Source organism: Sciurus carolinensis, chromosome 11 (genome assembly GCF_902686445.1).
Source record: "Sciurus carolinensis chromosome 11, mSciCar1.2, whole genome shotgun sequence".
In the NCBI taxonomy this organism is placed as follows: Eukaryota; Metazoa; Chordata; class Mammalia; order Rodentia; family Sciuridae; genus Sciurus; species Sciurus carolinensis.
The window spans coordinates 62,700,912-62,728,542 of NC_062223.1; the positions used below are offsets into that span (position 1 = coordinate 62,700,912).

General features: G+C 41.6%; 1 protein-coding gene across 1 annotated transcript in view; it reads right to left on the reverse strand.

Annotated features, from left to right (window-relative positions):
* Positions 1 to 5,423: 5,423 nt before the first annotated feature.
* The window catches only part of Spon1 (spondin 1), a 287,820-nt gene continuing 265,612 nt past the window's right edge, over positions 5,424 to 27,631 (reverse strand). The window contains exons 8-16 of the mRNA XM_047518332.1: positions 26,626 to 26,827; positions 25,440 to 25,580; positions 24,921 to 24,996; positions 23,438 to 23,620; positions 20,073 to 20,243; positions 19,817 to 19,984; positions 12,328 to 12,492; positions 10,203 to 10,466; positions 5,424 to 7,775 (exon numbers count right to left, since the gene is read on the reverse strand). Of these exons, the coding sequence (XP_047374288.1) occupies positions 7,612 to 7,775; positions 10,203 to 10,466; positions 12,328 to 12,492; positions 19,817 to 19,984; positions 20,073 to 20,243; positions 23,438 to 23,620; positions 24,921 to 24,996; positions 25,440 to 25,580; positions 26,626 to 26,827 (1,534 nt within the window). The 3' untranslated portion in view covers positions 5,424 to 7,611. The remainder of the gene's footprint in view (positions 7,776 to 10,202; positions 10,467 to 12,327; positions 12,493 to 19,816; positions 19,985 to 20,072; positions 20,244 to 23,437; positions 23,621 to 24,920; positions 24,997 to 25,439; positions 25,581 to 26,625; positions 26,828 to 27,631) is intronic.

Sequence of the window (27,631 nt, forward strand, 5' to 3'; positions counted from 1 at the left end):
ATCACCATAACAAAGTGTGTCCTCATTTTATTTCTTTCTCCTCTTCCTCTTCTTCTCCTGGCCTCTTACCATATCCCTTTCCTCCATCCCCTATCCTCCCCCTGCTTTTCCTTCTCCATCTCCTCCTCTTCCTACCCCTTCTCCTACTCTTTCCTTTTTTTTTTTTTTTTTGGTACTAAGGATTGAACCCAGAGTGCTCTACCTCTAAACTATATCCCCCATCCATTTTATTTTGAGACAGGGTCTTGCTGAGTTGCTGAGGCTGGCCTCAGACTTGCTATCCTTCTGCCTCAGCCTCCTGAGTTGCTGGGATTACGGGTGTGCACCACCACCTCTGACTTCTATTTGATTTCTCTTTGTACAGTCAGAGGTTTAGCCCTCTGAATCTCTGACTTGAGAACTTTTTTTCTCACAGAGAGTGACCTGTATGTCATAAGTAGTTGTGGTCAATGTGGCCATTAATTTCTCTCTTAACTGGGGGTTGGCAACTTTTTGTGTAAAGAGCTAGATACTAAATATTGTATTGGGCTTTGCAGGCCATGTGGTCTCTCCCAACTACACAGTTCTACCATTCTAGCACTGAAACAGCTATAAACATTGTGTAAAAAAAGTGAACAAATGTGGCTATGGTCCAATAAAACTGTGTATACTGAAATTTGTGTTTCATGTCATGGTCAAATGTCATGAAATACTCATCTTTCACATTCATTTCCCATCCATTTAAAATTGTAAAGACCATTTTATCTGAAAACAGATGGTAGGGTAAATTTGACCCATGGGCCATGGTTTGCTAGCCCTAGTCTATGGCACATTTAACATTTGAGATTTCTTGCCTAACTTCAGAATTTCTTATGCCTCTTTATTTTTGTGGAAATTGAGTAGAATTTCCTGAATGGATGGTGAAGAATTTCTGTCTTAGGAGTTTTTTTCCTATATTACTTGTTGAGTTATATAGCATTTTGAAATTGGACATTATACATGTTACTTTGGTGATTTGCTTATTTCTACAGATTTGTAGGATTCGAATTTTACAGTATAAATTGGTCCCTTACATTATCCTTTGATTTTTAAAATTTGATGTCACAGGGTGGTATATACTCAAGGTCTAGCTTTGCTCTTCCAAACTTTTCATCACTGCTTGACTGGTTTTAATTGATTTTCTTACTTTTTTCATTGCTAAACATTTGATTCTATTGAACAGGTAACTGGGAGATGAACAGGAGGAGATGACAGTCAAGTGATCTTTTTCAAATTCTTATCGCTTTTCTACCTAAGGCTGTTTAACCTGTGACTGCCTCTAAAGTTTTTAAGTATTTTTTTAAGGAAAAAAGGTATTTTAATTAAAAATACCTAACTGAGCAGATTTTTAGGGGGTGCAAAACTGTATTTAGATGTTCTGAGAAATAGATAAATATGGAATTATTCATTCAGATTACTTGGAGTCTAGTAGAGGAAGATTAAGAATGACACCAATGGGCTGGGGCTGTATGTAGCTCAGTGGCAGAGCACTTGCCTGTATATATATATGGAGAGAGAGAGAAAGAGTGTTTTATATATATATATATAAAGAATAACATAAACAAATGCTGGGTCCCCATATTTTAATAAAAATCATGGAAAGCATGCTAAAAGTGTTGTCTGGTCCAGCTGATGAGAGGGTATATGTTTTTCAAGGAAAACTCCAAGTTAGAAGTGGTGTTTTTGCTGGAGTTCAACAGATTTGTAGGATTTGAGATGGCAAGGAGAGAAAAGTGAGGTGATGGAAAGACTGGGAAAAGCCTGGGCAAAGGAAGAATGCAGGGCATGTGCTGGGATTGGAACCCTGGTCTAGAAAGATTCTAGTGAAAAGGAAAAAATATCACCAAGTAGACTGGGATCGGGTTGTGGGGGAATTTAAACAGGGTGACCTCTCTGTATATGATAGGAAACTTCCAAGGATTCTGAATGGGAGGTTCCAGGATCTAGTCTTAGTGAATGTGGAAAATTGCAGATTTAAGGAGGGGATGTCAGGTAAGAGATTGTTTGAATCATGGTATCTGTCCCCTTGTTATCATAAACTCTTTGTGAGGACAGAGCCATGGCATGTGTAGAAAAATCATTTGATGACTGAATGATTTCAGAAAAAGATGATGAAAACCTGAGTAGCATGGGAAGGAGACTGAGCATTAGAAGTATATCTTGGAGGTAAGGCTCCAAAATATTGAATCTTGGTGAGCAGAAAGATATCGGTGCTATTAATTTAAATAATGAGCTCAGGTAACTCTCTCATGATAGAAATATATGACATTTGTGACAGGAGGGCTAGTCAGGAGGGGTTTGGAAATGAGGATTGTTCAAAAGGAGAGGCTGCAAGTAGACGTTCAGACTTAATACTTATCAGTTTTAAACTAGTGGAAAAAGAGAGAAAGGTGGATAATACCTACTAGAGAGTGTTTGAGAGAAGGTTCCAGGATAAAACTTTCTGTTAAAACAAACATTTGGGGAGAAGAAGATTAAAAGGCAGTAAAAAGCTAAGAGCAGCAGCCAGAAACTGGAGAGAACCAGGAGCCTGCACTGTCAAGGAGGCCTGGAGAACACATGGGGATGGTAAAATGCGTCGGGTGCTGTGCAGAGGACTGGGGTGTGAGAGGCAGCATTTTTCAGGTTGCTGGTGACTTCCTTTTAAATCTGTCTAGTTGTGGAAACTAGATAAGAATGAATGGTGGTGTGATTGGAGAAATTAAGCATGGGCTCTTTTGAGAAATTCAGCGGCAAAATCGGAACTGCTGGGGCAGTTCCCGTGCTTTAGACGGTAGGCTGTTAGAGGAGCAAGAAAGGGAGCCTGTTCAAGGTATTTAATCATAGCTATGTCAGTACACAAATCTGGAACTAGGTGTTACCATCTGGATACTGAAGCATCTGAAAGATTTGAAAGCTTGGGGATTGCAGGCTCATATCCCTTTCTGACTGGGGAGAATGGCATAGTGCAGAGTTTCTCAGACATCTGTGTTGAAGCCCCAGTTTAAAAAAAAATAAATCTCCAGTTTCGTGAACTGAAACTCTCACTAAGTGTAATAAAAAATAACTAGGACATGATCATTTTCTTAGGTATTGTGGCAATGTCAGACGAGTATAAGTGTTACTAAACACTTGCTTTCCATTTCTTTATCTCCTTTGTGAATGTTTTTCAGGCTGTAGGTCTTGCTCTGAGTAGTACTGGTATAGTGGGGAAGGGAGAAAGAGATTCAGCTGTTTCACAAGTAGCCCTCTGATTTCCCAAGTAGGCTAGTAATTTTAGTTTAGGATCACCTAAGGTCACCTATTGGAATACAGGAGTTGTAGTCCAACACTTTAGAAAACAGGGACTCTACTTTTACAAACTCTCAAGTGAAAAGAATAAATAGTGTAAAGAATAAAAAGTGTAAAGAATAAATAGCCTTGAATAAGATGTTTGCTCTTTTTCTCCTGTTAATACTTAAAAATTGTTTGAGATAAAATGTTGGGGTCTCAAGCCCCCTTGCCCTTCTTGACCAGCGGCAAGGGAAGGGGACACTCCCCAACAAGGTCAGACCGGGATAGGTAGGGCTGACTGACCGCCCGCTCCCAGCCCTCCAGGCGGAGGACAGTCAGACGTCAGGGAGACCCGTCACAGCAGGAACTCATTTATTGAGGAAGTCGCACAGCTTTTATGTAGGGTGGGGGCTAGGGGGGAACCAATCAGCTTAAAGGTCAGCAAGGCATGGGGGGTTCACCCAGGCGAGAGTCCCATTGGACTATATGGCAAGCAAGAGCTGATCACATTCCCGGAACTGTTGTTAACCAATCCCTGACGGTGGTCGGGTTTAGCATCATGAACCTTTGATACCGCCTTTGAGCCTTGATCTTGCTCACTCGCCGGGAGTAAGGAGTCAGCCTGAGTTAGTTAACGTGTCATTAGTCCCAACAATAAAAGAAAAATATTTAAGTATGTAACTACTAAAAATGTGAGAACTATTATCAGTAGGCTAAAGATGGAAAGAGCAATATGAGAAAATGTTTATGCTGTCTTATGGTAAGACATCATGAATGTTAAGTGGAAAGTTTAGATTACATTTTGCTTTGATGATAACTGTAAAGATTATGCATGCTTATTTCGTTATGACATTTTTGGTTATAAGTTACTGAAATGCAACTCAAACTAGCTTCAACACAAGTGAGCGTTTACTGGTCTATGAAGAAGTGAGGGATGGGCAGAGTGGAACTGGCTTTCATTGAGTCCACAAGGACCTGCACTTGAGGTGAGAATTGCTACATTGTGAAGGTCAGTTGAAGAAGTCCCTTAGTATGAGAAAACTTGTGTTGATCCCGAGGCCAGAAAAGGTAAACTGTTCCCAGCTCTCAGAGCTACTCAGGTGCAGCAGTATTTTGAGTCTAGGATTCTCCAGGCTTAACTGTTACACAGCTTCTGCTTCTCCACCCTATGGAATATATAATGCCTTTGAACCCACAGGATTTCTAAAGTAGCTAAGTCATTATTTAAATGTGACATTTTAGAATAGATCTTTTCCTTTCAGTTTCAAAGGATTTAAATTGAAGAATTGGTTTCAGGCTAATTAACATTCAGCTGCTATTTATAATTTGTTACTGCATCTCAATCATTTTCAAAAGGGACTGATTTATTTCCATTCATTCTCCCTACTTTGGGCAATATGGAAGAACAATATGAATCATTCTATTAAAACCAAGAGCACCAAATAGCAAAATAGTGGAAAAATGACGGTCTTCCTTGATTCTGTGCTGTAATTAGAGATTAAACATTTATGGTTTAATCTAGTTTGAATAATAGTGCCCATTTCTTTAGGGTATAAATATTTAATTCTAACTGAACTAACTCCATGTAACAAAATTTCCAAAGCTTTAAAAACAAAACAAAATAAAAACAATTCCAGGTCACATTCCATTTAAAAATTATCTGGAAAGGCCTTTCTGCAGTTGTGTTTTCAGATTTTTTTAAAATTAATTTTTATTCTTTATTGCCTGAAACATGCAGGCTAAACAAATAGGTCACAGATGATTTGTGGGCAGTTTTTGTATACTGACTTTTTAGCCATGATCTTAATGTGGATTAAGTTTCTGGAGAGTTGCAGTGATGTGAGAATGTGTAATGTACCCTTACTTCCTGAAAGGAGTACAGAGGCTTGGGGTATGCCTAACACATATTTAATACACAAACTTCAAGTGAAAAACAGCACAAATTCTTTTTGATATCCCCCCCCCCCCTAGTTCTGGGTTTAAAGAAACCTAGGTTTTATTATTTGCTATAACAAATTTCCTTCAAATAAAATGCATTGGCAAGGCAGCAGGTAAGTGACCCAATGTCTGATTGGGAAATGTATCTCTGAACTTCTTACTGTTATCTCTTTGTGGATGTAAATTAGATAGCTGGTTTGCATTAATTTAAAAAATATGTACAATTATAGCTGTTCTTTATTTGGCAGTTTTTCTTATAATCTTTACCATCTCAAGTGGAAGTTCAAACAGATTGCATTTTTGTAGTAAAAAGTCTTTATTTCCAAAATGATTAGCCAGAAAAACTATAAACCAACTAACAGAAGACTTTGGTAAGAAAGAGATTTGACACTTTTTATAAATTCCCCATTGCAAACAAAAAAAACTTGTAATGAGAAGCATGTTACCTGCTCTTAGCCAGTTGCCTGATTTTCAATCTCCCAAATCAAGACTAAAAATATACCCCACAGAGACCAAATAAGAACATGAGACCCTAAGGTGGCTTGTCTTAGAGTTACTTCGGCATCACCATCTTCAGGAACTTTGAACATCAAGATAACTTGATTTTGCAAAAGTGGACAGATTTTTCAGCAGGATTTGATTGTTGTTGCCTCAGGTGGAAAATTAAACCTCATTTCTTTCTATTGTGCTCATTTGGGGGAAGAGGCATTCCATAGAAAATTAAAAAAAAAAATACTTGGAAACATCTCAAAACTCCAGGGTAACTCAGGGATGTAATATGGGTCACTCCAGAAAGAGCAAAACCCATATCTTGCTGAAAATGATTTGAGTTGGATAACAATTGTTAAAGTACCCAACCATTTGCACATTGAGTTAGCTTAAAAACACAAAAGACAGACCCAGTGAATTTTTTTATTGAACAGTCTCTCTTGTGTTAAAGAAAATACATATTCAGGGCTATAGTATATACGTTGTTTGGAAATATCCTGATGTGTTAAATGCAAATTCTTAAAAGTAGCATATTCAAAGCATTGTATGCATCTTGCCCATGAAATATATTTGGATTAAGCAGCAATAAAAAAAAGGCCTGTAAAAGAAATGAAACTATAGTTTTAACAATAAATGCATGAGCAAAAACTGTCAATGGGCTCAACTGAGCAAATAGTGCTTTTACACTAATCATTGGTAGTCAGTCTCCCTGAATTTGGTGTGCTTATAATGGCTTAGAAGGGAGTGGAGACCCATGGTCTTCCATTTGGATATCCATGAGAACCAGAGCCCTGGTGTAGAAAGCTGACACAGGCTTGTCTTTGTACCAGAATTTCTTGATCTGCTTGATTCCATAATATTCTCCTAGATTTTGTCTTAGTCTCTGAAACACTTTTTCTCTCTACATATAACATTTTATGACTAAAAAATAACCATTAGGTTCAGAGATGGTTTTTTTGTTGAAGAAATGATATAGGGGCTGTTGAGCAGACTTAGCAAAATGTTTGTATAACTAAAATATTTTCTTGTTAGAAACTGATTTGAAAACTTAAAGTCTGGATGTGTATAGGAAGATTTGAAAACTCAGGTTTGAAACTGGCAGGACATTTTGGGTGCCTTGGCCTTGGTTCCAATAAGGATCTATTATCAAAGCATTCATAAGGCTAGCTTCCTTAGGAGAATTATGACACCAAAACCCAAGACCAGGGGAAACCTACTTTCTACATTTCATACCCTTCAACACTGATGTAAGAACTGGTTACCTTACGTTTAAATAAAAGTCATCATTTTCATCCTTTGGGGTAAGGAACCAATATTAGGAGACAAGGTAAATGTATTTAGAGTTTCTTAGTGTGTGAATAAATGCTACCCAACATCAGTTCTCCTTTTTATGTGGACCATTTCCCCCCAGAACTTACAGTGACTAAGGAGACTTAACCAAGAGACCTGATATTCCACTAAATGAAGAGAGATGGGCAAATGGAAGTTTTCTGCAAGAAAGAATGGGTCAGAGATAAGAAAGGGGAATCTGTTCTTTTCATCTGACAGGTGGGTTTCCTACTTGCTGCACCCTGGCACCCAGGTGCACAGTCATTTCCAGACACAGCTGCCCCTCCATGTGGAGAAGGCCAGGGTCTCTGTCCTGCCTGGCCAGGTGGATGCTCCAGAGGAACATGCTTCAGTTTAGTACAAGGTGACTGACACTACTCATTTCTGTGTAGGAAGAGGACCAAATGAAGGTGAGGGAGCCCCACATGGCCTGTACCCACCAAGAAGTACCCAGAACGGACATCCCTGGCATCCACAAGACTATTGGGCAAACAACATTGCAAAAATGAAAACTAAACGAGCAAATAGTCCAACCATTGGTGACTCTGGAATCTGGAGTGTGGCCCTGGGAAACTTGTACCCCTGCTAACAAGGGTGAACGTTGCATGCTCTGATCTCCTTCTTGTCTTTGCAACTGGTAAACTGGGAACTTTTGAACCTCTTCTTCACAGTCATGTAGCGTTCTTGAATCCCGCCTCCACACAGTTTGGTGCATTCTGACCAGGCCGTCCACGGGCGCATCCTACAGCCTGGGAACATGAGAAATGCCTGGTTAGGCCAGGAGAATTGGAGTGCTGACCTCAAGAATTCATTGTCTGGGCTCCTTCTCTGCTTCTGTATATAATTTGTTGAATTAACTAATTGTTAGAGTCCTCATTAGGGACTGTTAGCTCATATGTGATAGATTGCAAAACAAACAAAAATCTATTCATGCTTTGTGGCTCTTCTGTCAAGGGGCAGAGTTCAGTTCTCTACCGTTTGAATCTGAGCTTGGCAACATGACTTGTTTTGGCCAGTGGCTATCTTCCTAGGAGGATTATGACACCAGAATACCAAATCAAACCAAGGAAAACTGCTTTCTACACTCAGTACCTTTTATCTCTGGTGTAAGCACTGTTTACTGTACATTTAAGTAAGGCAACCATCATTTGAAACAGCTTGAGAAAAGCTGCTAAGAACCTTTCCACCACAGTGAAGTGAGTCTGGATAAGCCTATAGGAGAAACCATGTGGAGAGAGGCCCAGCCAACATTTGATGCCCCGGAAATGCAATTGAGGCCTGTATGACCCATCTAACTCTTTGATTGTGGCCACATGAAGAATGAACACAACTAGACCTCAGAAGAATCATCCAGCTGAATGAGCTCGTCACTGACCTGTAGGATCATATTAATAAATGACTGTTTAAAAAGCTGCTATTTGGAGTTGCTTATGAGGCAGCAGCCACTCAAGGAGCACAAAACAATTCCTCTTATGTCTTGTTTCCCAAGTGTATTTAACCTCCCTAACACTAGGTAAACTGAAGAAGAGTTATTTGCTTTTTCTACTTGGCCTTTCTCAAAGAAATTTCCTCAGCCCCTAGTGATGAGACCTTTTGTTTTCATACTTCCACAGCATTCTGTCTGTTCCTCCTTTGAACCCTTCACATTTATGATTATGCATTAGGTATCTGTTTACCACACTATGATTAAGTTTCATGGTGAAAGTAAGTGCCAAGCTTATAGACGGCCTTAATGTTGACTGGTCGGCTGTGAGCAACAGATATCTTAATATGTGTGAATTGCTTCCTAAGGAAAAGATGGTAAACTGGTAGCTTCTCACATCTGCCCCCTTTTTCATCATCATCCCAGATAGAGGTGAAGCTGCTTCCCCCACCCCTCCTCAGTGTTGGGGATTGAACCCCCAGGGGTACTCTACCACTGCTCTAGCCCCTCCTACCCTTTAATTTATTCTGAATTATACAGGGTCTTGCTAAGTTGCCTAGGTTGGCCTTGAACTTAGACTCCTTCTGCCTCAGCCTTCTGAGTCACTTGGGATTACATGCCACCTTGCCTGGCATGAGGTGGAGTATCTCAAGAAAGCATGAAGGGGTCATTTGAGCTGCACCTTTAAAAATAATTAGAAATGGCTTAACAAATTGATCTTCACTTTTATGTAGGTACCTTCCTCACCCTTCCAGGGAATCCAGAGAACCTCTATCAGTCTATGCCCAAGGATTAATCATGGATCTTCCCAACTCTCTGTTTCATTGGTTTTTGAATGATGGTGCTCTCTTGGCTTGGATCAGTTTATTCAGCAGTGCAGCCCCCGGCAGGGATTATTATTATTTTAAAGTCCTAGAACTCCCTCAAGTTATGCTGGAGGAGGGGGTCATGTATTCTTTTCTCCTGACTACATCCCATCTGTTTGAATATAAGCTCTTTGGAATGATGGGCCTTGGCAGTTGCTGTCCCTACTGGCTGAAATACATTTCTCTAATTGGCAAACTCCAAGTTCTTCAAGGTCCAGTCTTAACTTTCCCAACTTTGGCATCTCCCTAAATTCAAGTCAGTGTAAGATGCTTGTTCTTTGGCCCCCTTAACCCTTAGTTCATTGTTACTTTGGCGTGTTTATCACATACTTGGCAACTTTGATCCGTGTTTTTGATGAATAAAACTCAAAGCTGACATACTACTGCTAAACTTAGTGGTTAACCTTGAAGAAATAAACCAAGGAGCCACAGACTGGGGTTGTCCCTGCTGAACCACACCCTTAAAATTGGTAATGTATGCCGAGAGGTCCTGGAAAACATTTCCTAAATGAGGGTCGAGACTTCTCACATACCTATGCCATTATCTTACCCCTTTGGAAGGAACAAATGGGGTTTGCAAGTTGTAAGCATGATTTTGAGCAAGGTTCTTCTACAAGAACTCTAGTCTTCTACATGCGGAGGAAGGAATTATGCAGTTTCAAAAGGCTTGCTCTTTGAAATTTACTTTTGGCAGGTCATTACTTTTCTAAACTTTCTTGGTAAAGACCCCCCCCTAAATTATAAAGTTTTTTTTCGAACATTCATGTAAATATTTAATATGTATCTAAAGAGTCAAAATGCAGTCTTTCCCCCATTCCTTTTTTTGAACCTAGTGCAGACCCAGTCTTGCCCTGGAGCCCAGTGCAGCTGCACCCTGGGAGGTGTACCTGGAAACTGCTCCCCATCAGAATCCTCCCTCAGCTGCTCGCTCCTTCGGCTCTCTCTGGCCTCCCTCCAGCGCAGCTTCTGGATGGACGGATTTCGAAGGCATTTCCGGATGCGGCACTTCTTTCTCTGCACAGTTTCTGGGCAGGGTGCGCCTCCAAACTGAGGTTCCATTTGGATCATCCGGGTACGGATCATGTGGCCTTTTCCACATGACTTGTTACATTCTGACCACTGGGACCACTCAGTGAGTTCACAGTCAATGGCTGGCAAGACACAGATGGACATGAGTGTATCTCACATCTGAAACAAGATACGGTCACTTACACTTGTTTGAACATCTTGCCAAGCCTAAAGATGTAACAGGCCTACAAAATGTGTGTACCAAAGGAACAGACTCCATGAAACAAAATGACATCATCCAGCCCACATGGTCAGTAAATAGCAGAGGCAGGATTGGTGCCAAGTCGTGACCCACATTCTGTATCTTGTTTTTGACTCAAGAAGGTGTTGAGGGACTTTGAAGATATGTTCAAAGCCTCTTGCCCTGCTGCGTAGGCTCCTAGAATATTGTCCAGTCAGAGTAAAAGTGGCACAGACCAACTTCCCACAGCCCCCAAGGACCCAGATTTTTTCAGGGAAGACAGTTCACTGGTGGTGTTTCTCAGAGCAAGGCTGACCCTTTGGAAAGAACAAGTCAACAAGATAATGGGGACCGATACAAAGGCATAGTGGCTTTCTTAAGACCCAGGCAGCTTTGCTTGTTGTCAGCATCATTCTGTGTCCTATGATCCAGCAGATTCTTAGGAAGCCAGCACTTTATGATTGTAAAGGGCAAATAACAATGATCTGATTTGTAGGATGTGTTGTAGGAGACAAATGATTCCACACTCTCCATTGGCTTTGCAGAGTCAAAGCTAGTCTGGATCTAGGAAGTATTCATTTTGTTAAGTAGCTTCAGGCCTTTTCGCCTTGGGAGCTCCGGAAGCTTTCTTAGCTGTAAAGTAGGGATGATGATATTTTCCCCATTAGGTTGTGAGGATTAAATGAGAAAATGCTCCCAGTTAACAAAGTTCAACGTAAGTGTTCATTTTCTCCCTCTTTCTCCATCAGGCCCTAAGGATATAAAGATTTGTTTCGGTTGGTAACTGTCCCTGTCAAAGGCAGTGGGGCCCTAATCTGATGAACTGGGTTGACTTCTTGGGCCAATTGTAGTTATTTTAAACATCATACTTTAGTTGATGGTGCAGTTTATACATACATGTGATCCAGTCTAGTTAAAACAACTCAAGAACTAGTATAGGTTGTCAATTGAGGTCCGCACCTGCTAGGCCCAGTCAGTGTTCACACTTTGTGCTGATTACTGGTTTTACTCCTCAGAGCAACCTAGAAAGTATTTCCTGATATCATACAAATGAGGATACTGAGGAACAGGGATGATAAGCAATCGGCTGAAGGTTAGGCAGCCAATAAGGACAGAGCTGGGATTTGAACGTGAGTTCTAGAAAGGGGAGGAGGCTTGACAGACTGCCAGTGCATTCTAGAGGGAGCCGGAAAATATCAGAGCAAGCAAACGAGTGTGCCTGCCCTTTTATCACCTAAAAGAGCAGCTGTCTTGGAAAGCTGACCAGAAAAACTGACTCTGTTCTTGGAGATTAGTCCTTATGTCATAAATATTGCTGACCACAGATTTTGGAGGAGATGAGGGTAGATAAGCATATTTTTGAGAATTGGCTTGCTTTCTTGCTGTCTTGCCAGGCTGCTGGAGTCATAGATTTAGTGTCCATTCTCTGGTTAAGGATAAATAAAATGGTCATAGGGAGGAGGAATAGGATTAAAAAGCTCAGAAAATCCATGGATCAGACAAGTCCGTAAGTGGAGATGGGAAGAGGGAAAGAACTAAGTGTGTTTTATATACTGGTCTCCCATTTAGTTTGTGTGTAACGAGACTGAAGTGTTTAAAGGTAACTGTGCTAAAACAGACCCAAACCCTACTCTTTCTCCCCATCAAACCATTTTACTAAAGGCTCTAATGGCATGATCTGTACAGCACTGACCTTGTTCAGGGTTCCCTGGATTCTGGACTTAGGAGGGGCCCCGGGGTGGTTTCCAGGACCCAGGACTTACGGCACTCCGGCAACATGCACTTCTCCACCTGCTCCAGTTCTTCATTGCAGTCTCCGAGTTCCGCGAGAGATTTGAGCATCCGCTGGCGGGTCCGCATGCCCTTCCCACAGGTCACACTGCAGTCGCTCCACTCAGACCATGGAGACAACAAGCATGGGATGGTGTCTAGGTCAAGAGTCAGGTTTTACATTCAGAACAGTTTTCTTTGATCTTGGACTCACAATGCCCCACCCTGCTCCTTGCTGTGGCCCCTGGAGTAAAATGGAATGGTGACTCCCCGGAGCAAGAAATGACTCTGCAGTCTAATGTCCTTCTTGACACTTTTCCTGTTTCTCCCATGGCCCAGCTGGTGGTCATTACTAGACATCAGACAAGTTCAGTAATGTGAGTGTTGTGGGCCCGGCTATATGGGCAGTGACCTAACAGACTCCATTTTGCCCTGGGACTCCTTGTCATGTAAGAAATGTTTCTTCCTTGAGAAAACTCCGCCTCTGCTATCCTGATCCTGTGTAGCACACCGTTCTTAGAAACGCAAGTGTTTCTGTTCTTATACAATGTAAAATTGTTCTCTTTTTGGCTCCCATTTTTCTTGGATAGTGTACCCTGCCAGAGAATGATAGTCTAGACATTAGTGACCATTCTTTAACTTGTACTCACCTAGGGTCATTTTGACCCACTTCCCTTTCTGCTTATGATATCAGATCTCATGATGTTTGTAGTTTTGAATCACTGCAACAGCCCCTTGGATTAATGTGGTTTTGGGACAATAAAGGTGTCCCTTGGAGGGGGTCAAGGGGTGTAGACTTGCAGTTTGCCCTCGTCCCACCAGTTGGGGGCCCACCAGCTGGTGAATAAAAATGGTTCCATCTCCTGTTTTAAGATTGACTTGGTGACTTATTGCAATCTTACCATAATATTTTAGAGGCCCCAGCGAGATGATCACTGGAGCCAAGGCTGTGGCTCTTGGGTGCATGGGAGTCCTGGATCCTCTGAAGCAGAGAGAGGCGCCCTCCCTCTCTAGTTGTGGGATCTCTCTGCTCTGCGAGGGTCTAGACCACTGTGGTGACTAATTTGAACCCACCCATGAAAGACATGGGCATCTGACATGACTCATGCCTGTAACTCCAGAGTCTGGCGTAGCTCATGCCTGTAATCTGAGGCTGGTGTGGCTCACATCTGTAAATCCAGAGGCATTGAAGGGATAGAACTGCATATGTTGGGAGGTACCTCATTTGTTCTCTGCCTTTGACTTGATTATAATTCCTTAGAGGTTCTGAGTGCCTGATTGTAAATCTTTTGAAGTGTATCAGGGGCTCTCCTCTGGGGGTGTATCAAGCGCTTGATCGTAATGCCCAAAGAGGTATCGTGAGGTCTCAGTAAAGGCCCAGAAAGCTCCAGTAAATAGCCTGTGATGATGGTCTGGAGGCTGGGATTATGTGGAGGAGAGAGTGTCTGTTGTGTTTTTGTCTTGTCTTTGTTAACAGTTTGTTATTGTTTGACCCCTTTTGTTTGTTTGTGTTAATATCTACCTGTTTGTTTTTAAACTTTCTCAACTATTGTCCCTAGTGAGACTTGCTGAAATTCTTGTCTCTCACCTTCCCTTTATTTCTGCCTATTGTTTTAATTGTTAGCCTTGTCATGGGAAACCTAATCCACACCTGGTCTGATTACCAACCTGGAAAAAAAATGGTTTAAAAGTTTTTTTAACTGTGTTCACTAAAGTTTGCATTAAAATGTAAACAGCTGTCAGCAGGACTAAAGAAAAAAATGTCAGTTTAACTTCTCCCAGGCTACAATGCAAGAAGAAAAATGATTTCAGGGCTCTCTCTCTTATTCTCTCTCCCTCTCTCTTTCTCAAACTCATACTGCTTTACTAAGATAATTAACAGCCATATCATTTTCTCTCGGAAAATTTGGCCTCTGTCTCTCAAACAGAAAACTCCAAAAACTTAAAGGATTAGCAGAATGCAAATACATTCCAACTATTGGAAGTGGCCCAAAAGGTTTTTAACTGTGACAGTCCAGCTGATACAGGTTTTTTAAAACATCAGGCTAAAATTTTGGTGGCTGCTCTTCAAGAGACCAGCAAAACCAGTTTAGAACAGGACCCCAACCAGAAGGGGCTCTCTGGAGGAGACCAAAGGAAGCAGGCTCCTGAGAAATTCCTTTAGGGATGAACCGGGCCACGGCCTTTGTCTATATTCTCTCAACTCTCTTCATCTCTTAACATCTTTTTATGAGTGGACCTCATCAGGACGGAGGCCAGGAAGGCTTTTAAAACTCTATTTTTTTGAGTTTATGATTTTGACCTGGCGCTCCTAGGTTCATTTTTTTTTTTTTTTTCTGATTAGACCTATTTTATCCAACTGTAAAGGTTCTTTATACACTCTGCTTCATTCAGAGGCCAATTTACACAGGTTAGCTCTCAATCTAATAGTTTTTTTTTTTTTAATAAGCTACAAGGCTTTGTTTGTTTTGTGTGTATATGTACACTGGTATATTGTCATGTATTGTCATGTCTGTATGTACTGTCATGTCTATATGTGTTTGATATCAAAAGTGGCATATGAGCTGATAAATTAAAATTTTAAAAATATGGATCCAAATACCTTTGGTTCACATGATTTAAAGGGGTCAATTTAAATTAGATGTAAACAACTAATAAAATGTTGATGTCTATAAAATGTCTAATATCCATTGTTTCTAGAATTTTTCTTCAACAGAAGAGAGATGGCTGATGCTGTTCAATACACTTGTCTGATATCTTGGTTTTTAAAGAATAAGTAAATTAGATTTGACATGTATGGGTTTGATCACAAAGGTGTTTGTTAGAGACATCTGATTGGTTTACAGACTTGAAATGCTAACTGTTAAATATAACATCAAGTCCTCTTAACTCCTTAAATTCCATAGGGTAACATATTAAACAGTATTGGTGTTTAATAATTTGTTTAATAATTGGTGTTTAATAAATTGGTAAATAAAAAAAGAATTTAAAATTACTTTGTATTGTCACTAAAAACAAGGTAACTAAAAGACCCAACAGGTATAGTTTTATATACAAAGGGTTCAAAAGTTTCAACTGCATTTCAAATACAGTACTGTAAATAACAAAGTATTTCACCTTATTAAAATGGAGTAATTTGCCTAAATGCTGAAATCTATAAGGGTTGTTTCAGAATGTAAATTAAAAAAGGGGGTCAATAGGGAAGAAAATTAGAAGGTTCTAGGTATAAAAATATATTTAGTACAAGGGAAAAAAGAAAACTTTTCTAAGTAAAAATGTCTTTATGTGATAAAATAATGCATCTAAGTAAACAAGAGGGTCTAATTAAGTAATAAAAGTAATAAAAAAGAGTGTTAAAAAAAGGGTAAATTTTAAAAAGTTTATGTGTATCTATAAGTAACACAACAGTTAAAGCTATTCAAGGTTTTCCCCTAAGGTCAAATATTAATGTACTGATATAAACCATAGTTTAATCTATATGTTAAAATGACAAAGATTTCTTAAAGCATTAATTTACTTTTAACATTGTGTCTGTTAAGTTTTATTCTCTAGAGCAGCTAGTCTTAAAAAAATTAGAGTTTATACAACTCTGGTTAAATAGCAACTGTTATTTTAGAGTATCATATTACATTACAGAGTCTACATTCTTTAAAAGCTAAACTTGGTTAATATAAAAACATCAGTGTAATTATGATGCTATCACTCTTCTTTGTATATTAAATGTGTTCATATCTTTGAGGTATACAAGTTTTTAAAGTGAAAGGTTTAAAGGAGCATTTTATCAAGGTGGTGTTTTCCATACTAAAATTGTCTGTAATGGTCTATTTTACACTGGGATATAAAAATTTAAAGCTATTTTAAAAAGATAAGAGGCTGACCTATTTAAAGGTTAATAATATGAAACATAAAAAACATTTTTGCACTTTTTTTCACACAGAAGGAAAGTTAAAAGCTCTCTCAGCCTTTCTGTGATTAACGTTTTAGATATAATGTCATATAGTTTTAGCTAACATTCATATAGACTCAGGAAACAATATGTGTAAACTTTATAAAATGATATTTTAAAAAGAGACAAAGATCAACTTCAAAACTAAAACGCTTTATCTAAGATTTGTGAAGAGCCCCACCTTACCTGAAATAAGGCTTTGCCTCCCACCATACTACATGTTGGAATGGCTCTAAAATAGGCCAGACTTCAATTCGTTTAAGTTATATTCAAAAGATTGATTTTTATTGTAAGGATTACTGTGATCTCAAATAGGAAATATAAGGTATAACTCAGTCAAGTTCAAAATTATGTACGAACTAAATATGTTTTTACTTATGTTAATTTCATTTTGAGTTTTCCCTACTAAACATTACTACTGTCTGTTAATGCCTTACAAAAATATATTAATCTGTAGTCAGACAGTAAAAGGGATAAAAATAACTATGAAGTTATAAACTTAAAGCCCAGTACTCTTACTTTGAGACTGATAAGGCTGGCTTGCTGGATGTTTAGGACCAAGGCTTAAAGATCAAGGTTAAGATAAAAGGGTCAAGAGAACCAATATTTGGCTCTTGCCCTCTGAGTCAACTTGAACCCAGTGAATAAGGGGAAGAGCTTTGCAACTCTGAGTCACATGACCTGATCAGGGAGATTACTGGGACCCTAAAAAGAAAGCCCATCAGTGCCATACTGCAAAAGAGGAGGGTCATTAAAAACGGAGACATCCCTGATGCTTCCAAGGGATGCCACGAGGTCAGCAAGACCTCGACCCGTCCTAGTGCAGATGGCACTAGCAGAGCTAAGAGGCTGCTCACAGGGGTCACTGACTCTCAACAGTAGATAGGAACAAGGTCAATTTGACCAGCTTGGTCTTAAACACCTAGCAAAAACAGACCCCAAACACAGCCATTCCTGGGCATTAAAAAAAAAAAAAAAAAACATAAAAAACAGCTATTTTAATGTAATTTATTATGTACACTGTGTTAGCCCCCCAAGAATAAGTAAGACTGGAGGCAACAAAAGGAAGATTCTTAGGCAGAATTGCCTGATAACTATCAAAAGAAACTGCCAGAGTCAAAAAAGATTTTAGTCAGTTTAAGGCCTACAGATATTCCTAACCTCCTACACGGGTAGGCTTAATCAATGTTTGCTGGTATGATTAGCCCTCAGTAACAAAGATAAAGGGGTCTCTCCTAAACACAGAGGTCATGCCAATAAGATAGTTTATAAAAATCAGATGATATTAGGTAACTTAAATGTTGTGTTTACATTCCTGGTAATTCTAGCAATGTTAAAGATTCACATTCCCAACAGAAGCCTCATTAGGCTTTTGTTATGGGGGCAACTTCTCAGCTCTTCCACCTCCTGGTTAAGAGATTATTGATTATTATCTTCATGATATTCATTGACATGTTCCCGATGCTACAACATTTATTTTGTATTAATCTCATTTCAGTACTCATGTCTTTTTGTTTCTCTCATAGAAGCACCCACCCCCAGATGACTTTACAACCTGTTCTTCCAGAACCAGACTTTTACTGTTGACTCCTCAACCAATCTGATTTCTAAAAAGGGTCTCCAAACGGCTTGCCCCATCCCCACATCGTCCCCTCTCAGCTCAAAGCAGCAAGAGTGGTCATTGCACTTTTCCCGATAGCAGTAAGAAATCCCTAAAATTAGAGGGGAAAATAAAACAAAAATGACAGTCAGTGTAGATAGGTAATTGGGTCAAAGCACAGAATGGAAGTCGGGTTGGGTCCAAAAAGTTGGAGACTGCCTCTGGGAAATTAAAACCTGCTCTTGCTCCAACCTGTTGCTAAGACTTTCCAACAGGTTCAACTCAAAGCTCATGAATTCCTTCAAGAGAATCAGTCACAATGACTACTGATTTCCAACACCCATTCCAGCCAAGAGACTACATCTACATTAAACCGTTTGAGAAAGAAGCACTAACACCCAGCTGGATTTGCAACATGGATTCATCATATCAGAGTCAAGACAACAGAAATGTCTCCTACAAAAGAGTGGACGGCTCTCATGGACCCCAACCATACTCTAAAGAAAAAAGAGTAAAAATATGTTAATCATGATTTTTTTCTCTTGCTTGGACTATGTTATAAGGCCCAAGCTGCTAAAATAACATATTTGGTCAGCCAAGTTAATGTATATTCATGGCCATTACAACCCCTTACCTAATTTAAAAGATAAATCAAGTGTTTGATTGTTTCTAGAAAAGTGGGGAATGTTATGGACCAGGCTACATGGGCAATGACCTAACAGACTCCATTTTACCCTGAGACTCCTTGATATGTAAGAAATGCTTCTCCCTTGAGAAAACTGCCTCTGCTATCCTGATCCTGTGTAGCACACCTTTCTTAGAAACACAAATGTTTCTGTTCTTCTTATACAATGTAAAATTGTTCACTTTTTGGTTCCCATTTCTCTTGGACAATATACCCTGCCAGAGAATGATAGTCTAGACGTTAGTGACCATTCTTTATCTTGAACTCAACTAGGGTCGTTTTGACCCACTTCCCTTTCTGCTTATGATTTTAGATCTCATGATGTTTGTTTGTAGTTTTGAATCATAGCAATAGCCACTTACGATTAATGTGGTTTTGGGACTATAAAGTTGTGCTCTAGCCCTTGGAGGGGATCAGGGGGTGTAGACTTGCAGTTTGCCCTCGTCCCACCAGCTAGTGAATAAAATGGTTCCATCACCTGCTTTAAGATTGACTTGGTGATTTATTGCAATCTCACCATAATGTGAGCATACAAGTTCCCACTTGAAACAGCACTGAAGGTCGGAGTAGGATCTTACTAGAGACAAAAACTTTCCATGTCCTCCATCCATGTCCTCCAAGAATTATGCACTAGGGCTGGGGTTGTGGTTCAGTGGTAGAGTGCTTGCCTGGCATGTGTGAGGCCCTGGGTTCGATCCTCAGCACCATAAAATAAATAAATAAATAAATAAAACCTTATCTTAAAAAAAAGAATTATGCATGAAAGGATAGGCTGAACATTGCATTTTTGGACACTGATACTGAAATCTCTAGGGTGTATATGTACTTGTGTGTTTGTTTATCTTTTTGTGTTATGTGTGGGCCTAATGCTTTTGTGCATAGAGCAAGAGTGGTCATGCTTTATAAGGCCTGACATGTTCAGCAGACTGGGCCTGGGCAGTGCATGTCTTGCCTAAATTATTATCCTTTCCCCTGTCCCAAGAAAGATGCTTTTGGGAAAGAGCTGCAGCAGAATTGTATCCAGAGGCCACCAGTTTTCCACTGTAGCATGGCTTAGAATATCCACCAAAAGAGGCCAGTCTCTGGGTCTGGCTCTCATCTTACTCCTGGCGGCACCCTGCAAAGATTGTGGGCCATGCTTTCCCCCTGTACCTGCTTAGCCTCTGACCTTAATGGTGGTTGTAGCGGGTGCTGTGGATTTCCATACCCATTCTAGGTCCTCTGCCCAATGCCCTCCCCGCACCCACTCACGGCACTCGGGCATCATGCATTTCTCCACTTGGGACGTCTCAGCCTTGCACATGGAGCCGTCGGCTGGGCTCATCTTGACCATGCGATGCCGCTTCTTCATGCCCATCCCACAGGTGGCGCTGCACTCATCCCATTCACCCCACTCAGTCATCAGGCAACTGCTAGGAGCTGGGAAGTACAGCAGAGTTGGAGTCGTGCCAGTGGCTTCTGGGTCTGCTTGCTCTGCCCGTCCTCCCAACCTGATTCCCCAACTCACAGCACTCCTCGTTGACCGTGCACTTCTCTGTCTCCTCGGTAGGCAGTGTGCACACAGAGCCATCCTCTGGGAACTGCTTCACGTACCTCTCTCGGGACCGCATGCCCATGCCGCAGGAGATGCTGCAGGGCGACCAGGTGATCCACTCAGACATGGTACAAGTGGAGCCATCTGCAATATGCCAAATTGGGCAGGAAGTTCAGCATGTGTGGTGGGCAGGGGCAGGAGTTGACTGGGACTGTGTCCCCGGAACTTCCCACCAGCAGGAATCCAGAAAGGAACCCATGGCTTTCAAGGGTTGTTAGGTAGTGTAGATAGAATAGAAAAGGTCTAAATCTAAACCAAGAATTGTTGTCTAAGAGGCTATTTTCCAGGTATGTGGGGGCTCTCACAATTACTCTTAATCCCATACAAACACTTCAGTGATGCTTGAATGGATAGAATGGTGATAATGACACACACACATGCACGCACACACACACACATATATAGAACTTAGTGTATATGTAACAATCCATTTGTATAGGCACCATTTATATGTATGGATACTGTGAAACATGCTTAAATGCGTAGATTATATACACACAAATGTATATATAATATAAATGTACATATAATTTAGTGTACATAAGTCATAGTTCATTTATATAGTCTAAAATGTATCCATACATCTAAGACCAGTAAATAAAAATCCACATCTTCAGCCACTAATCACATCTAAATGCTCAGTTGCCATGTGTGCCTAGTGGCTACTGTATTGGACAGTGTGGATATAGAACATTTCTACCATCACAGAAAGTTCTTTTGGACAGCACTAGAAGAAATGATACATTCTGAGATATGGTATAAGCACTTTTGTTCAGAGGAAATGGAAACTTTAGTTATTGTCTATAGCTATGAGTTCTAGAAAAAGAGATGAGGGAACTTTTTTCTGAGGATAGTATGGTAGCCTTTGAGACACAGGTCTGATCTGTGCCCAGAGCAGATTGCAGCATCTGGCCAGACACCTCAATCCCCCTGTTGAAGATGGTAATAAAGAAGACAATACCCCAGTTGCTGACCAGGTGGGGCACCAGGGGGAATGTCCGTGAGTGCCAAGAGAAAGGGACAGAGGAAGGCTGAGGAAAGTAAAATAAGTGGCTTATTTCTAAAATAAGAGGAAAATGAAGTCATTTGTCCATCTGTCCACTCACATTTATTCAAGAAGATTTAATGAATGCTTAGTGGTATGCTTTTGTCCTATGAGATAATGGGGGTGGGGGTGGGCACATAATCTGACAATAATTCCAGGTGTTGAAAATGGAACAGGGACTGGGGCAGCACAGAGGAGGGAACATTTGCTCTTTGAGTTCTGGGTTAAATTTCACATCAGAAAGCACATCTGAGAACATTTTTGTTGAGTAAAGGATACTTGTATTTGAGGTGAAGGGGCCGGCTTGTGCAAACACCCCTGCATGGAGTGTCTGTGTGTTATTGAGATGAAACCAGAAAGGAGAACTGAAGTCCACGTGTGCAGCCAGCCTGCGCATGTCCACAGACCGTCATCCTGCACATATGTGGTGCCTGACGTTGGTGGATGGCGTGGCCAGACAGTGTTGATGGTGCACAGAAAACACAGCTGGAAACCGTATGTACTGGACTAACTAAAGGCAGCAGGTACAACCAGTTAGGTGATTATGTTCTGGTGTGATAGGGTTGGGGTTAGAGGACCTGACCAACCATAATTCAGCCTTCCCATGGCCTGGCAGGACATCACCTGGGACGAATAGTGTGTTCTGAGAGGAAGTGCTGGAGCTCAGGAGGCTCCCGGCTTCAAGTGCCCACCCCCCACAGAGTCCTTTCAGTTCTGGGTGTAATGTTGACTGATTCAGATGTGTGTGAGTGCTTGTTTTTACCAGGCTTCTCCCCTGGTTCTCGGTAGGGCCATTTCACCAACAAATTAAGCCAAGGAGTTTGAACATGAGCAGTAGGCAACCACAGGTTTTTCAGCAGGGGACTCTTGTAATTAGATCTAATTTGCAAAAGATCCCTCAAAGGTTCCTTGGAAGAGGGATAGAAGTAGGGATAGAAATGTCAAAGACTGGGCTAAACAGCTTGGTCCAGATCATTAGGAAGAAACTTGAAAAAGATGCAGTTGCTATAACACAATGATGTACATTCATCTTGTCTTGGAAAAATGATTTTTTAAAGAATATTCAAAGGAGTCTCTTCTTCATTTCAACCATTCCCCTCAAGTAATTCAGTGCAGAAGGGATGTGGGTATAAGGGGTTGCTTCTAGGGTGCATACACCCCAGGTACAAAGAATAGGCCCAGCTCAGAAATATCATGACCTCCTGGGAATCACCTGAATTGGTATGAAGATAGACTCTCTTTGTGGAGCAAGAGGTTAAAGGCCTCAATTTCCACTGCAGGCCTCTGCTCCACAGCCCTAAGAAAGCACCTTCAACATTAATCTGTCAGTCATGCTTTTCCTAACTGCAGGAATGGCCTGTCTGTGGCAAGGTTTGTTCCCCTCGAAAGTGCCTTATTTTGGGCAAAAAGCAGTTAGCATGTGGGAGTGCAGTCCAGAGAGATATCTAAGGAGAGGCATTTAAGCCTGTAGCCAGGAAGAACTGGGGAGTGAATGACTTCAGGGGTAAGGCTTATTTTCCTCTGCTTGGAAGTGGCTTTCTCCTTGCTGTGTACCTCAGCCTGTATGTGTCTTCCTCCAGCCTCGTTGCATCTCTGAGAGTAAGATCAGAGCAAGAGTATAGGTCTATCCAGGCAGAGAGGACTCATGCCCTGGGAAGCAGGCAGCCAACCTTTGCACAGCAATCAACTCTGTGCAGTCTTGAAGTCTGAGCTGTCATGACATAGGTATTGCAAGCTTGTAGTTCAAGCCTGACCTTTAAGCAATTGCAGATAGAGAGACTGAGAAGGTCCTGACACCACATGAGTGCTCTGGCTGAGGTGGAATACTGATGAGGGGCCATGGATGACAGAATTAGGGCAGTGCACCTGGATTCCATCTTGATCAACCTGTTCATGGTCTCCATAAAAAAACAAGTGGAATTAGGAACCAGGATCAGGCAACTGGTTATTTGTGGTTTGTCACAAGACATGTCTGTTTGTTTGCTTTGCTCTCATGTGCATGTATTACTCCATGGCTGAGGAGGGAAGAGGGCAGTCATGCAATCTCCAGAATTCTTCTGATGTCATAAGACATATTGTACCTTCAGAACCTTCAAGGCATTGTGGGTAGCAGTATAGTCAGGGTCCTGCTGTCCACTTCAGGGCCACTGTGTGCCTGGGTGTAAAGGACCTGCATTGCCAGGCAGACCTCTCTTCTTGAGCTTCTGCCAGCTGGTCTGGGTTGTCTCCTTACCTTCATCACTGCAGCCTGGGCCCATGCAGGGCTGGAAGTCCTGGGTGTCAGGGCAGGGGACGCTGAGGTCCAGCTGTGCCTTCAGCATGCGCTGCCGCATCCTCTTGCCTTTGTCGCAGGTGGAGGAGCTACAGGCGGACCATGGGGACCAGTTGGAGTAGATGCAGGTTTCAGGAGTATCATCTGGAAAGAGTGGTTGAGATGTTTTCCTGGGAACCTGTGGAAGCTGCAGCTGGCCCTCTCCCCAGATAATCTTATTTGGAGTCAGGAGAAGCCTTCATGAGCCTGGGTGCTCCAGGGGTGGAAGCAGCCATGCCCTTTCCTTTAAAAATAGTATTTCAACATCCTGCTAGTAAATACCCAACTGAGTGGAACAGTTCTCTTTTTATCCCCTCCACTCAACACATGGGCATCTTTTCCCTACCAGTCCCTCACCTTGGCAGACATTGATTTCTAACACACGTAGGCATTTCACAGACAGTTTTGGAAGGCACAGATTTTATTTGTGTTTAGGCTTCATCTTCCCAATGTCCTCCAAACACAGGTGTTACGGTTAGGAGTAAGGGAAACTGATGTTTGCAGAGCACTTATTATGTGCTGGCCTATGGGTTTTATCTCTTGGTAAGACAGCGTCTCACTAAGTTACTCTCTATGAGGCAGGGTCTATTATTTTATTTTACCTATTTGATAATGAAGGAACCGAGGTAGAGAGGTGAGCCTTTTGCCCAAGGTCACAGGGTTAATGAGCAATCTGGATTGTTTGGCTCCAGATTCCATGAGGAAACTTAGGTTCAAAGCACGGCTCTGCCACTCCCTCCTGACTCTGGGACCTGGGCCTTTTCCCTTGCTGAGGAGTAGATGTACCTATGCCTACCTCACAGACCACTGCAAGAACCAAAGCAGAAAGTGGTCTGAATACTGAATGCCGATTCAAATTCCATTTTTGTGGTCATATTAAAGAAGTGTACTGTTGAATACATATTCCAACGTCATACCTTCACAAATTACCTTATAATTGGTGGCTAATTTTGGCCTTGTTTTTTGCTTTTGTGTGTGTGTGGGAGGGAGGGGTGCTGGGGATAGAGCCCTGGTCCTCGTGTGGGCTAAAGCATGCACTCTGTCACTGAGCCACACTCCATCCCCTGATTACTTCTTGAGGAGAAATCCTCAGGGATGGGATAATCAGGTCAAAGAATGTGGCTAAGTTATTTTTTATGGTACTGGAGATTGAGCCCAGGAGTACTTTACCACTGAGCCATAATCTCAGATCTTTTTATTTTGTGTTTTTGAGACAGAGTTTTACTAAGTTACCCAGGCTTGTCTGGGACTTATGCTTTTCCTGCCTCAGTTTCCCTAGTTGGTGGGATTACAGGCACACATCACCATGCCCCTTGATGTTTATGGTTCTTAAACCATGTTAGCAAGGTGCTTTCCCAAAGGCATGTGCCATTTGTGTTGCTACCTACATAGGAAAATAACCTACCTTCATCCTTCTCTTCTGGAGCCAGGTCTGCTACAATATCATCAACATTATCAGGCACAATATTGCATTGTTCCCCCTGCAAAAGGAATTTTATGTGGAGGGCTCACATTAGAGAAAGAAGGGGACAGATGACAGAGCATAAAATTGAATGCCCACACTATACAAGTTCTACCCCTGGTAGAGTTAGTTCTAGGTCAAATTTTGTAACTTGACTGAAAAAGAAATGCATGAAAGTAGAGTTGGCAAAGGAAGAATTCTGACCATGGCAGACATGAGTAATCGACTGTGGGACTCATGATGAAACCTATTGGCCTGGATCAAATCATTCGTTTGGGCACTTGGCCTAACTACTGAGTTTATTTTGCTCATTTACTTTTTATGAAATAATTTGCATACTAGAAACACTTGAATGCTCAGGAGTTCCATATCCTGGGGTGCTATCTTCCAGGCACCCCCACAATTCTAGAGCAGAAAGGTGTTTGGTTTCCTTGGCCATGCTGGTGGGCTCAAACCCAGTACCTTCCGAGCGATTCTCTCAATAACAACTCGGGCTACTTGAGTGATGGACCCGCCCTCTGGATCGTAGAAAGGACTCTGAGGATGGTCCAGACTGGTCAGGGGCCTGATTTTCTCCTGTGGAATTGTGGGTTTGTTTGGTGACTGTAGAAAAAACACAGATACAGAGAGTGGGAAATAAAACATGAAAACCACAAAATAATTTGTTTATATGGAACAGAACAAAAAACTCTGATAGGAGTTTAATAAGTGTAACAGTAGCTATGGAATTCCATTCATGCCATCTACTGGGCTTGGAAATTTGTAGACCTGTACTTCAAAATTCTTCCACAGGGCTGGGGATGTTCAGGGGTGGAGCACTTGCATAGTATGCGTGAGGCCCTGGATTCAAACCCCAGTACCACAAAACACACACACACACACACACACACACACACACAGATCCACATACATGACAGTATTATGCCAGATGTAGAAGCCAAGTTTCAGAGAGGTCATCCTAGCTCAGAAATGGCTACACCAGCTTGGCTTGAATCTCAAACTCTTATATTGCACCAGGCAGCAGATTTTTTTCTCTAGGAGGTCAGATGGTAAATATTTTAGGCTTTGTGAGTCACACGGTGTCTGTCACAACTACTCTGCTCAGTCCTTGGAGTAAAAGAGACAATATATAATTGGATGTGTAGCTGGCTTTGAAAACTGTTTACAAATTAGGGTACAGGGTAGATTGTCTCAAAAACCATAGTGTGCTGATGTCTGTTCTAGATTGTTCTCCCAATGGTTTTGTGATGGCTCCAGATTTCAGTGCAGGTGGCATGTTGACCAAGTCTAAGAAATATGACATCCAGGACAGAATAAACTCCTTACCCTTTAAAATCTGGCCCAGTCTTATATAAACACAACTTCCTTCTGTCTGTCTGTCTCTGCCTCTGTTCTTGGCACGCTGCCCTTTGCTTACCTGTGATCTGCTCTTTAGCAGATTCCCTTTCTGTGCTCTGGTCACTGCAAAGATACTTCTCAGAGCCTGAACCAGTGTGTATGTGATGAGACCATGTTGGCCTTTCTTCCAGATTAAGTTCTTCTAGAACAGCAGGGTCAGGCTCACCCCTGGATCTAGGACACCCAAAACAGGGCTGGGCAAGAGGAAGTGCACAGGAAGCTTGCCATTCACCACTGCAGGCACACTTACCTCATAGGTCACCCCGCTGTCAGTGCCGGCATCCCAGGGAATCAAGTCTTGCACCACCTTCTGGACCCAGCCGCATTCCTTGGTGCACAGATCCTCTGCAGATAAGCCCACGTTCCAGTCAGGACTGGGGCCCATCATGGTAAGGAAGGACATTAAGTGGCGTGTCCTGTCTACTGAAAATTCAGCTGATGGTGCTGCTCTCCTGGAAATCAAATACAGAGGCCAGTATGTTAGGGGATGAGGGGTGCACACTCTGGGGGACATCTGGTCGGACATGGTTTGAGGACACAAGGAAGAGAGGAGGCAGATTCTCTGGCCATTACTGGTTTATGCTCTTCTCTCTTCTGAGCCTACCTGTTGGACAAACATGAAGTGAATCCTGTGTGGTTTTAATCCAGTTTTAACATGTCTGCAGCACTTACTTTTATTTACATTTCCTTGCTGATTTATTTACATGTTTATTGATTGTCATCTCTCACTGGGGTGTAAACTCTGAAACAGAGGGTTTATGTTTGCTTCATGCTTGACTTTATTTCCATACACAGAGTAGACGCTCGGTAAATGTTTTTGAAAAAGTGAATGAACAAATCCTATGTGGTCTGTGTGCGCCCAGCTGTGTTGGATGCAAGATGAACTTCACACATGAAAACTGCTTAACGTTGTCCTGCACTTTTACTTACACATCTTTAATTTTTAGGACAGACCAGAGGCAAGGATTCTTGACTCCAATTTATGTAGGAGGAAACTGAGGCTCAAGGGGGCTGTGTAACAAGTCCAAAGTCACAAGGTTAAGTATCAGGAGACCATTAGTTCAAGGTCAGGGTTCTTTCCATCATCGACTTCTAAATTCTCCTGCTCCCTTTTCATTCTGAGATCTCCACTGTGCCATTGCTGGGAGTCCCCCATGCCTGCTGCCTCCATTGTCTTTAAGGGACCTCCCATGGCAAAGCCCTGCCTGGCACCAGGACATGCCCACGGGCTACACCTGATTCCCTGGCTGTTTCCT